This window comes from Cyprinus carpio, chromosome B1 (assembly GCF_018340385.1).
Source record: "Cyprinus carpio isolate SPL01 chromosome B1, ASM1834038v1, whole genome shotgun sequence".
Classification (NCBI taxonomy): Eukaryota; Metazoa; Chordata; class Actinopteri; order Cypriniformes; family Cyprinidae; genus Cyprinus; species Cyprinus carpio.
The window spans coordinates 3231941-3245647 of NC_056597.1; the positions used below are offsets into that span (position 1 = coordinate 3231941).

Genomic DNA, 13707 nt, shown 5'->3' on the forward strand with positions numbered 1-13707 from the left:
TAGGCAATATAAATGTCCCGTATAAATGGTACATATGGCCACCCTAGCAATAGATGTTAATAGCTTGTAGTGTAGCCAACTATCTAGTTTGCTTAATTGTTGTTTAAATGAGTAACAGCTTAGAAAAGGCTGGCAACACAAAACAATCAATATATTCTCATTTAAAGGCAGCACTACAGATGGTCTGCAAGAGGAGGCAACCATAAGAACGGCTGTGTAAAGCTTGCCAAGTAATCTGGGGAGCATTATGGCATCAAAATGTTGCAGTCCATTTCATAGAATCTTGAAAAAGGAAGGGTTGTAAGGTATGACTTTTTCCAAATGAGATATGATAAAGACCTCTATTTGCCTTTCGTTGCAAAAGGATTTATGATAAGACCTGTGTGAGCTTCACATTGCCCATACACGAATACATGCACCATCTTGTCTCAATTTAAAATAAAGCCCCCATGGTGAACTAACCGCAGTGCATAGAAACACAAACACTTCAAAACAAATCTAAGTGCACTGACAACCCTCAAAGCCAGAGCTTAAAAAAGCCAGTACTGTACAGCATGTAACATCTACCACACTTAAAATTTGTTTGTATGTGCTACAGGGCTCTCGTGTGTACGAGATTGTGAGCACATGGCTCACTTTAAAAACACACAGAAGGCCTTTTAGTTCTTGCACACTTTAGAACATCTTTAGAAGACTTCTTATAGAAACTTTAAAGAGACTAAGTATAGTACCCTGCCAATCAAATGTAAGATCCTTTTTTTTTTAGAATAAGTTGGAATTAAAACTGCTTCATGCTGGAGTAAAATGCCAGAGCACCATGGATCGGCTAGAAGAGAATTCTCATCGAAAGATTAAGAGAAATGTTGTGTTATTCACATTTATCTAATTTATTTTGCAATATATATGCAATATTTGCTGCAGAAAATGCACATGGCTTCAGAAGACTTGGGAGTCATATGCCACTTGACTGACATGGAAATATTAAAGTTGCATGAAGAGTCTTAAATTCTTCTTTAGTGTTCTTCTTGGGAGGGTTTGGAATGGGAATGGGCATATCGATCCTGATCTATCCATATAGAGATACTGATGCAAGCAGGGCCACGTTATCCTAATGGGCAACATGGGCTGCAGCCCAGGTCTCCGAACATTAGGGGGCCCCCCGAGAGAATTCTCTTTCGCGTTTTAAATAGCAGGGGTTCGTGATCGTTGGGGTGTGACCAGAGAGTGTTTTCTTTTTCATTTTATGATTGCTAACGGTTGCCTGTTACATTACAGTACATAAAATTTCACTTACCACATAAACAGAGAAAGATGAGAGGACGATAGCAAATGATTTGCAGATCCTCAGCACCACTGACAAACATCTAATCTTGTAAAATGTGTGGTAAGTACTGCCGCTCCATAGTATAAAAAGACTATGTGTGATCTCAATCTCGAAAGTGAAAGTGAAACTAAAAAGTGATTGTGCATTCAAAAGCAGTTTCAATGCCAGGCCTAATAGCGGCTCCCTGATCCCCACAATTTATATACATATAATTAACCAATTCCATAACTGCGAGAGAAATTATTGAAATATGTATTTTCCTCCCATCTCGTATTTATTCTCTTTAGGGGTTGGGTATGCAGTTCTTTTTCTTTCCAAACACGGTATTGGGATGCAGTGGATGGCAGGGGGGAATCACGATGTCAGCTCAACATAGTGATGTCTATCAGCCATCAGCGACGGATGATGGCATCATCTATCGGCCCAACCCTAACGGAGAGCATTCACTTATTTCTGACAGTGCATTCAAACAGGGCTGCGTTTCATAAGAAAGCACTGATGTTTTTGGGAACGGCAACCCAGAACAATGCTTATCAGAGGACAAAAAACATGTATGTTTGAGTTATTTTACAAACTTATTAAACAAACTGAAATGGTAGCTTATATAGTTTATGAAATTACATTCATTTAAATTATAGCCTACATTAAAAGTTCTTATTGATCATGTTCTATTCTGTAATGTAGGCTAATATAAATCATACTCTGTCATAATAAAAAGGTTGTATTTATGCGTGCAACAGCCTGTCACTGGCAGTAGCTAATGAAAATAAACCATGGCTTTACTAAAGTGACCGGAGTTCAACTATAGTATTTGTAGATTTCAATGTTACCACTACAGTAAACATATTTTAATCATGTGTAAACAAAAATATAACCTAATAAGTTGCAGTCAAGGCATATTGAATGTTAAAATGCATTTCAAATATAAAGTTAAGTGGGTGTCATTACCCATTTTAATTTTAGTAATTTAATAATTTAATAAATTTCATAATTTAAAAGTTAAATTTAGAAGTATCATATCGATATCGACAATGCTGGTCTTTAAATGTATCAGTATCGTATCGAAAACAAAATCAGTCCCATCATCCATTACTAGTTTGGAATCATGTGAGGTTCAGTAAATGATCATTTTTAGGTAAACTATCTCTTTAAGGAAACTGGCATAGTGAGACTTACAGGCCAAAGGTATAAGAGCTCAAGTAGCAAATGGCTCTTGATGGTGACCATGGCAGTGGCATAGCATTGATGGGCAGGACCGGATCATTTTACCTAAATGGCAAAGCAGAACCGGAATAGAAAAGCAATACGCACCCAAGTGCTCTGGCGTGAAAACTCAAGTTCATTTCCTGGGGGTCTTTTCTGAAACAGCTGACTTCTATACCAGGCCTGGGAAAAATAGAAGGTTTTGTCCCCTCAGCATGTCTTCATTGGAAACTCCATTGCCAGCTATTTATACGAGTGACTCTGAGATGGGGCAAGGGCTAAAAAAAAAAGTCGAACTGCAAGAAGAAAGAACATTTTTTGGCATGAAACTGACTCCATATAAAGACTTACATTTGGGTGTGAAAAGAGTATTTTCATCCTGAACTTCATCCCTGGTGAGGGCCTTTGCTATTTCCTCTCTACAATGATAAAAGAAGCTTGTTCTTTATCCTCAGTGGACTCTGCAGAATTTGCTGAGCAAAGTTTCATGGATCTTATATTGGTCTATGGGGACAATAAGAAATTCAAACTATTCCATTCACTGGGGCCAGCTGGTGGATCTCAAGTCACTTCTGCAAGGTGGTGTCTAAACCAGCTGCTCATTTGGGAAGGCATGGGGACGCCTGTTTTGTGATGTTGAGGTTTACAGATCTATTTTTTCCTTATTCCTCCTTTGGTTTGAGAGACTCCACAGTCTCTACAGAGGCCTGATTTTACAAGGAAGGGACAACGTTAATTCTGAATGCCGCTTCTCAAGAACAAAGACAAGCCTCAAGAGGAATCTTTCCGGAAGTTAATCTTCTGGAAGGAACATGTGCACATTAGTGATACAGACCATTTTATCTGGCTTTTTTTTTTTTTTAACCAAGGCTGCATTTAAATCAGAAATACAGTAAAAGCATAATATTGTGAAATATTGGTAAAAATTTAAAATGTTTTAATATTTTTTTTAAATTGTGCCTTTTTCCTGTTATTTTCAGCAGCCATTAGTCAAATCTTGAGCATCACAAGATGCTTCAAATTTATTCTATTATGGTGATTCAGTGCTCAGGAAACATTGAGCTGAAAACAATTATTCTGCTTATTTTTTGTGTGTGGAAATGATGAACAGAAAGCTCAAAAGAACAATATTTACAATTAAAATAAAAATCTTCAAGTTTTGTCTTTTTTAAATGTCTTTTTGCTTCTATTTAATGCTTTCTTACTAAAGTATTCATTTAAAAAAAGTATTAAAAAAGTATTAATTTACAGAACCCAAACTTTGGAATGGTAGTGTATTTTCACACACTTCCTCTACATATTTATCACACAACTAATCGCCTTCATTCTTATAACTCTTCATTACTCAAATTCCAGATAAAGGTTGCTTAAGGTTGAGAGAGTCTGAAATAACGGCAATATTTGGAAGCTAAATGCGAAAGCCAGCGACATTAGACACCATAGACTACAATAGAGGCTGCCATAAATGGTAATGTCTATAAAAAGAAGTTTCTGAAAGTATGATTTAGTAATGAGGAAAATGAACTTCCTCGTTATCTTCAGCCAACCCACTTGAAGAAACAAACATGTTTGTTTGTTGTACCCTAATTATTTTCTAATTATTTTCCAATAAGAGAGACAGCTTTTTATTTATTTTTTTATGGCTGGTACTGGAAGGTCATGAGTCAAACTTTAAGCCAGTTGGCGAGGCACAACATTGCAGCGAGTTGTCCATGAACAGTGTTCTTCCGGCCTCTCCCGCTTTGACTATGCAGCACACGCGTCGCTGTATTATGGGATTGATGGGACGTTACGAACACCAGAGAGCAGCTGCTTTCCTAGCCAATCAATACATTTTCTCTGAATCTGGGCAGGGTTAAAAATAGGAACTCCCAGGCAAGTCTTTTTAAGGTCACCGGATGGGATCTTGCTGGTGACTAAAGCAGGGCTGTCACGATAACCGCAATATCGCGCTATTGATGAGCAAACCGCAGAGGAATGCAAATATCCGCAGCAACCTCAATTTTTTTAATGAGCAAACCGCAGAGGAATGCAATCGCAAATTTTGTTTTCTTTTTTCATAGGGTTATGCCCTTCTTGTTTTACACTACGTGCATTGCGTACCATGCTGATAGAGGCTCCATAGATTTGCACTTAATAACCAGCCTAAACAGACAGTGAATGAGAGAGAGGTCGACTGAGCATGTGCGATTACATGTGCAAGTCACATATTTGTGAAAATAGGCTTTCATGTCCTATATATATATATATATATATATATATATATACACACACACACACACACATATATACAAAATGACCATTCATTATAAACAAGGGAAAAGACCTTATTTATTTGGGCAAGTAGACAGTGTTTCGTCTTATTTGTCTTAATCAAGAGTTATAATAAAAACGGACTGGATTAAAACTAAGGCTGCCCCGATCAGAGATTTAAAAAAAAGTAGCTAAAAAAGTATAATTACCATGTGTCGGGGGAAATAGTAAAGAGATATTTGAATTATTTATTAATAAACCAGTGTTTTCTGAGTCAGTGTCGAAGTTGACGAGACTCACCATCTCCTCACTGGACGCACATTTAGAGAGAAATGCATCTTTAAGGATTTTATAATGAAAGTTTTTGTTTTTGATTTGAATTATTTCATTTTTAAGCAATTTGAAGCTTTTAATAGATATATTTATCACGTAGCCTATGTGAGGCAAATCAGCGCTCCTGTTCAAGATAAGATGGCAGAAAGCGCATCCTGTTTGTTTTCTTTATTTTACAAAAACAAAACGTTTTGTTGTAAGTGCACACAAATAAAAGTAGACCCTTTATGGTCCATAATGATGTATTACTCTTATCTTTAGGAGCAAAAATGACGGAACATTAACAAAATTTCGTTACAAGAATAAGAAAGGTCTAGCATTAAACGCCAAAATCGCTACAGTTCTGAGCATATGGGATTGCTTGCTGCTGAAGATGCTGTCGCTCTTTCTCTGTTGTCTCTCTGCAATGGTTGTAGAAATGGTCGTTAATTTTAATGTGGGTACAGCATAGATGTTACAGGTAATAATATGATCAAAAAGTCATGACAACAAATTATTTTAAGGCAGTTTAATAAGTTTAATAAGACTTTTTAATGTCGTAGGCTTAGGCTACTTTTTTTCGATTAATTTTTAAAAAATATACAAATATTTTTGTTGCAAAATGTTCTTTTATTTATTTTCAACACTGCACCTCCCAGTCCCCCCATTTTTTTCTCAGGCTACATTCAGCACCCCTACTTCCCACGGTAATGTGTGTGTATATATATAAATTTTCAATGTGCTACGTGACTTCATTGAATAATACATGTAATGTCTAAGAAAGTAGCATTAAAATGACAGCAATGCAGCACAGTATGACATGCTCATAGACTGGCGCTGCTATATTGGGGCTCCTGACTGTGCCCGAGCAATTACTGCTACTGTTGGTTTAAGAACAACAGGGAGGCTGAAGGTTGAATGATGACTCACAATCCCAGCAGTTCTCGATTCATTTTATACATATACTGTATAAAACAAGGATGTCAAGTAAATATACTTTTTCCTGGTAAAAAATGGGTATAAACTGGCATTATTCCAGGTCTAAATGTTTAAAGCAAAACGTTTTGTTTTGAAATAACCATGATTAAAATGCTCAGTGCAAACTCACATCAGGAGTGCAAATAAATATGCATTTCTGGTCAAGAATACAATGTATACTCATTTACAGATGCAAGTAAACATTTCAACAAGACAATATTCAACCATGCAGTGAAGTGAACTATTAATTTCTAGACCAAAGCAACTGGCATTAAACCAGGCATGCTGTAGGGCATAGTTGTGTTTAGATTCCTGGGACTCACCCGTCTGCGACAGAAGGGCAGACTTTGAGCTATAATGTTGATGCTGAAGATCTTGAGGACTTTCTGGGGGGGTAAAGGCTCCTTGGTGACATCCTTGGGGTCAGCCAGCTCCAGTGCCTGGCTCTCTGGGAGAGCCTGGGGAGCCTTCTCCTTGCCCGAGGACTTGGTCATCTTTCTCCTCGGGCTGGATGCTGAGAAACGGGGAAAGGAGCAATGCCGCAGCATTGCCAACCCAGAGCTAGTAGGTCATATCCCAGTAGAAGCAAATTTGTGGGATTTGGTCAGTGGCAGAATCACTGAATTTCTCCAGAAACCAACTCACTAGAATGTTTTTGGTTTTTAAGAGAGACAACAGCTCTAAGTGTCCACGACAAGCTTGCTGCCCTGGATTGTGGCCCCTTTTAAAATATCAGAGGGTCTGATGTCATCAGTGAGTCTGTTGGGTCTAGCGGCAGCTCTCCTGTACTGGACTACCCCCACCTAAGCACATGATCACAGGAATCTTCTCCCCTAGCCCACCATGGAGCAATGTAGCCTCTGAGATTCACATCAGAGATACTCCTTTACATCTCTACCTTTACCGTAAAACACCAAATTTGATTAAATGACAACTTCCACTTGAATACGCACCTAAAGAACACAAGGGGCTCAGGAATGCCAACAGTGTAAAATATTACATTATAAACAGACAGACAGAATTACTAACCAAGTTTAAATCCTTACGCCTAATAAAAAGAAGAAATGTATACAAGCTTAAACGTATCCTGTTTAAGAGTCGCTGATTTAAAATGGCCATCAGTTGACTGACAGCGGTTACGCTGTCTACTAACATTTTAAAGGCTCGTAAACCAGTGTTTCCTACAGGACTCTGCATTAAGCAGCAGGGGTGCCTAAATCCACCCCTCATAACACACATTCATATAAACAAGCAGCAACAAATAAAATGATTTAATATTCATAATCTTCTAGCACACCAAACTTCACCACTAAAAGTAGTAACTTGCAGTTCAGTGAGATTCTGATGTTGATTCTACTCTAAGTGATTCAGTGAAAGATTTCAAAAAAGGTTTGAACCATTAACAGTCATTGGTTCATGAATCATTGCAATGTACGTACGATTTTAACCCATGATGACAATACACTGAAAATGGGACATCTTGCCATTATTGCCATAGACTGACAAAGACGAATCACAAGTTTACATAGGCTGCATCAGAAATCATATTCTCTAAGTGGGTCCTTTTTTCTTTTTTTTGAACAAGTACTTTGTGACTATTAAAAACAACTATGTTCTATATAGCATGAATGTAATCCAGACTTACTGTTTTCATCCTGCTGTTATAGTCATTTGACCTACAGCATCAGTTGAGTGGCTTCATTGGCATTCACAACTCCTTTCCTGGGGCCTTACTTTCAAATCAAAGCAGTAAGTTATCCGCTTTTTGCCTACTGTTTTACGAATCTACTAAATAGAATACTGTATTTCGCTTACTATTAGTAGGCAAGTATGCACATTCGGATGCAGCCATATATAGAAATTTTCTTATGGTTTTTTTTGGGTGTCACACTGGTGATCACACCACCAATGAAAACTGGTAAAGGGAAAAACTGCTGTAAAATATCACAAGACAACAAAACTATTTTGCTTTTTATACCGAAACGAATGCTACACAGCCAAGCCCACTTCATGTGTTCAGTGGAGAAAATAATCTTTAGGTTTTGGGGTTTGAAAGTTTGAGTGCTAGTGGAAAAAAATAAATGACAAATCAATATCTTTATCTATATTATAACAAATTCTTTAGTACAATGTCACACTTACATTTGTGGAATATAAAGTGGTCCTAAGATGCAGACACACAGGGTTTATTAGAGTCAAACTGACCCAAGAGGGCTGATCTCATTTTTAGCCCTGGCCTGGAAACCCAAAAGCTTCGGTCCTCTCACTTCATACAGACCCACATAAGCCTTGCCCTAATCTCATGGCGCACAACTATGCGCCGTATGTGCAGTGCTGAGCCTCGGCCTGTTAGCATGACTGGCACAAGGTAATTGCTGGGAATGCCAGAAATGCAAGGGATTTAACCCTGGCTCCTGCAGAATGTCAGGCACAGCCTTCTGTTAGGAGGAATCCTTTATTCTGCATGCCCGTCGCTTTTTAAATATAGCCTCTCTAGGGCTGTTGGGGGAAGAAACTAGGGTCTGGAAAGGAAGAAAAGGGAATTTTCATTTAGGAGATCAAAAAGAGATCAAACCACAACTTCACTCCTAGGAAAACAAAGGCTACTTCTGAGAAAATAAAACCCAACTCTAACAGAATGGCACCTAAAAGGCTCCAAAAACTTTAAAGCTTGATGTCACCAGATTTGATTTTGGCGATGTATACAGTACATGAGTTGAACAATCACCTGATTTGACTGGAGACCAAATGATCACTTAAATTTTGCTGTGTTTACCATACAAAGTGATTTATACTGCTACCTTTATGACATAGTTGGACCATAAAACACTGGACTCCACTTTAATATTTTGGACAAAAATAGTTCACACATTCTTCCAATATATTGTGCTCCTCAAAAGATAGAAAAAACATGAGGGCAAATAAATGACAGTTTTCATTTTTAAGTGAAATACTGCTACAAGTAAATGAATGCTAGTCTTATTCACTATTCTATTGTACCTACAGTGAAGGGGACAGACAGACACACACACATGCTCTGACACACTTTCACTTCAGTCTTACCTACATTGATATTCATTTTCAGACACAGTTTAGGTTAAGTAGAGAGAAGCAAAGATGTTAGGCATTTCTTGCAGTAATTCACAACACTTTACATGACGCCTGCACAGCAACACACTCATGAGGGAGGCAAACAGTGTGACAGCCCACCTTCACAATCATGTGCAAGAATTGGTTAAATTAATGAGATCTGATGTAAACTCCACCACGATACCGGGTTAACACTCGCAGACAGGAAACAAAAAAAAACACTTACATAATGAGGACATGAATACTGATTTGAATGGGATTTGGGTGACATTATAAAATAGATTTACTTATATTTTCATAGTTTAATTGGAGGCAAATAAAGTCATTTTGTGGCAAGCTGTCCAGTGGCCTTCTACTCATAACTATAAAAGTACTGAGACAAAAGAAACCATACATATGCTTCTTTCTCTACTGCTCCAAAACAAAATAATAAAGTATCGGATACTATTGTGTGTGAGAGCATGACACTACATACAGCATAACTATGTAGTGCTCACATGCACACAAGGCCAAGAGTGCAGTCGACTCATTTGAGAGTAAAACAATCAAATGAGCGATTAAAATTTCAAAGGCTCATGAATCATTTATGTTTAAGCTGCTTAAGGGAAGAAGTTTACTTCACTAAGTTCTTTAGGGACAAAGTTTTATGACAATAGCGCAATTAGTACAAAAGGAAATCCTACGGTGAAGCTCTAAAACAAGAGATTTCCTCAGACAGTTTGCAAGGGCATTTGAACACTTGTTCATAAAATCGCTGTAAGTTTTGTCAAAGAACTAATAATAGTTTGAGCAGCACTTGCATGGCACCACATTCCTTCTACAGTTTTTAATAAGAGCAAAGCACAAAGTTGCTTAATATTTTCATTTAATATCAGACCTCTCTTACAAAACTTCAAATAAAAAAAAGTACAGCACTGGTCTAAAAGCAATCCTCACTTATTCTCTGTTAAAAAGGTTTGATTCAGATATTACACCTAATCATTTTTTAGGTTGTCTCAGAGGCTGTATTTTTTTATTCCCCGGCATTCAAATTTTTGGGATTGGTATGATTTCTTTAATGTTTTTGAAAGAAGTGTCTTATGCTCACCAAGGCTGTATTTATTTGATCAAAGATAGAATAAAAGCATATTGTGAAATACTACTATTTTTAACAACTGTAAATATATTTTAAAATATAATTTACTCATGTGATGGCAAAGTTGAATTTTTAGTCTTCAGTGTCACATGAACCATCAGAAATCAATGTAATATGCTAATTTGATGCTCAAGTAACATTTCTTATTATCAATGTGTTGCCGCTAATATTTTGGGGGAAAACCATGATTTGGCATGTAAAAAATCAAGTAACATTTCTTATTATTATCAATGTGTTGCCGCTAATATTTTGGGGGAAAATTTATGTACTGCATTAATTGCATAATGTTGAATAGTGTTGAGCTTAAGTGGAAAAAAAAAAAAAAAAAACAAAAAAAAACAAAAAAAAAAAAAAACAAAAAAAAAACAAAAAAAAAAAAAAAACACTGCAGTCACATTGCAAATGTGAAGAACAAAAAAAGTGTTGAGCTAAAGTTGCAAAAAAATAAATAAAAAATAAAAAATAACACACTGCAGTCACATAGCAGGTGTTGAGCTAACGATATTATCAAATATAAAATGGATAAAAACACAGATCTGGGCCAAATTTAGCTGCATAGCCTAGCGCTCTGAAGTGTTGTGATGGAAATATTATATTAATAGAGAGGCCTGTGATTGTCACTGGTGTAGCTGCTCCAAATATCTTATAACTTCTTCCAGGACAGCTGTGCTAGAGCTTGTGCAGGTTATTATGGTATTCTTTGCTTGAAATACCTGATTTACTGTAGACTCAAATCAAATCAAAACTTCGAGTCTTTGGCGGCCTCATGTGACACAGAGTGGAACTGCATGGAAAAAGATTTTGATTGAAAATTAATTATTGTTCCAAATAAGGGACCAGGATTTAAAAATGCTATTACATTTCAGACACTGAATTCTCTTAGTTTGGTGACAAAGATTGTAAATACTTGGTAAAACAGGTTAGCCTGCCCTTGCATTATCTCTGATAGACAATCTGCCTCGACACTTTATCCAGAAATGTAGGAGTTTCCTCAAGCCACTCTTCACCTGTTCATCATCTTACTTTTACACTCCAGTGAGTCTCTGAGCAGATGGATGGGCTGATAATGGGGGTTGCCAGGCAACGTTTTGAAGGGCTCCCATAAAAAAAGTTCCACCTCACAGGAAACACAGTCGAGGCAGAGGAAGGAGTCATCTGCTCAGCCAGACATGATGTCAGAGTAATCCCGATGTCCTTACTTCGGTCTTGAGGTTAAGACTGGCAAATAAATGTACTCGAACGCTACTGTTCATCACGTAAAGCAGAACCGTATTTATGTGGGGAAAAAAAAGTTTTTTTTGTTTTTTTTTCTCTCTCCATTTCTGTCACTGATGGAGTTCTGCTTTCTTGCCACGGTCCCCTTTGGCTTGCTTGGTTGGGACACTTATTTTTAGCATTCGATTGCACAGACACTATTGGAAGAGAACTGAACTGAGCTGGACGATGACATCACTGAATCAACAATGAATTGACTTTGCTGTTGTCCTCTTTGAATTTGAATTTTGTTTGCACTACTGACAGTATTTTTCTGTTTTACACTAAAGCTGCTTTGATGCAATCTGTTTTCTAGAAAACGCTATACAGAAAATTTCATAAGGTGGTGTAAATTTGATTTTAAAATTGTGTTAACGTGATAAATAAAATAGACCATTAAAATAATTCTAACATTTTATTTAAACACTGGAGTAAAATCTAATTGGGAAATTTCTTTTGCAAGATTAATCCGTTTGGGCTTTTGCCTTGTTATGGGAATGGGGTTGAATCACCATCTTTTGGTAAAAGAAAGACCACAGTCCTGAATAAACCACCCTGACACTGAATATAAAGAAGTATAAGACAGCAGAGCGCTGTAGATTATAGATGCATGAGGCTGTGTAAACCTCATGTTCCTTCAGTTCTGTCTGGTGAATGACACTCAGATCCTTGAAGAAGAGTTTAGAGCACATGCATCAGTACATACATTCATTACTAAACAGAATGGAGTTTAGACCGCAAGAATAACCACCTTGTGGATAGTGATACGATTATTCCCCACTTGAAAAAAGGCAGCTCAGTATGCAGGAGAAATTCCTTCTCTCTCATTAGGGCACAAGAGACAACCGTGAAGAGCCTTCACATGACCTCTGACTCAGCTTCACCCAGCAGTTTCTCTGAAGACAGGTGTCCACTTACTGCCTGTTCTCGTTCTCTCTCTTGTACACAAACACGACACCAAATATACTGCAATAGTCAGCAAGTATATAGGCCTACAAAAAAATAGGCTTTAATTGGTTATTTAAAAATACAATTGTCGCGTTCATTTTATATATATATATATAATATATATATAGATATAGATATATATATTATATATATAGTATATATATATATATATATATAGATATATATAGATATATTTATATATATATATACATATCTTTAAAAAAAATTACTACTGGCAGTCCATCTAGGTTTGGTAACTAAGCAAATATTTATTTTCTGTGTTTTATTGCTCATGTTTCCCAATGTTTTTTTTTTTTTTTAAATAAATACTCAATTAACTAATTTATTATTATTAAATTTCTCATACACCCCTAGGACAGATTCTCAATCAGGGGGTCTCAGTAAACTTCCAAGGGCACCTCAAAGGGGATTGATGTTTAAAAAAAATAATATATATAAATATAAATATATAAAATATATATATAAATATATATATAAATATAATAATTAAAATATATATAAATATATAAATAAATATATATATATATATAAATAAATATAAATAAATAAATAAATAAATAAATAATTAAATAATTAAATATATATATATAATATAATAATTATGCATAATTGCATGCAAGTATAAATGTATAAATGCACTGTAACAAAAACACCATAAAATAAAGTCTAACCAAACACTTTTTTAAATAAATACAGAAAATAAAAGTTGGACTTTTTATCCAAGTAGAAAATGTATCTTTTTTTAATTTATTTTTTATAAAAGAGGCAGAGAGAGAGCTATATATAGTTATATATTAAATATTAGTTATAATATATAAATAAATGTTCAGATGTTAAATTTTGCGCTTTGTTGTCTTAATGCTTTGGCAATACAAAATGTATTTTTGTCATGCCAATAAAGCTATTTGAATTGAATTGAATTGAATTGAATTGAATTGAATTGAATTGAATAGAGAGAGAGGGAGAGAGAGAGAGAGAATAATAAAACATAAATCAGTAAATCAGAATAAAACATATCGCCCAGCCCTTCCCTGAAGTCAAAAAGGTTGAGAAACACTTTTATTGTTATATATTAAAAGATCAGAGCTATTGCTTAAAAACAATTGGTAAACAAATAAAGTGAACCAAAATAAATCATTTTCATGCTCATCTAGTATTCATCACATGGTGAAATAATCTCACCTGTGAG

General features: G+C 35.9%; 1 protein-coding gene across 2 annotated transcripts in view; it reads right to left on the reverse strand.

Annotated features, from left to right (window-relative positions):
* Positions 1 to 13707, reverse strand: part of LOC109062711 (F-box/WD repeat-containing protein 7) — a 158262-nt gene that overhangs the window by 69322 nt on the left and 75233 nt on the right. Inside the window, exon 1 of one of the 2 annotated variants that reach the window (XM_042716249.1) lies at positions 6394 to 7033. The exons of the other annotated variant lie outside the window; for it this stretch is intronic. Within the exon in view, the coding sequence (XP_042572183.1) occupies positions 6394 to 6618 (225 nt within the window). The 5' untranslated portion in view covers positions 6619 to 7033. Of the gene's footprint in view, positions 1 to 6393; positions 7034 to 13707 lie in introns of those variants that run through there. 2 annotated transcript variants of the gene reach the window in all.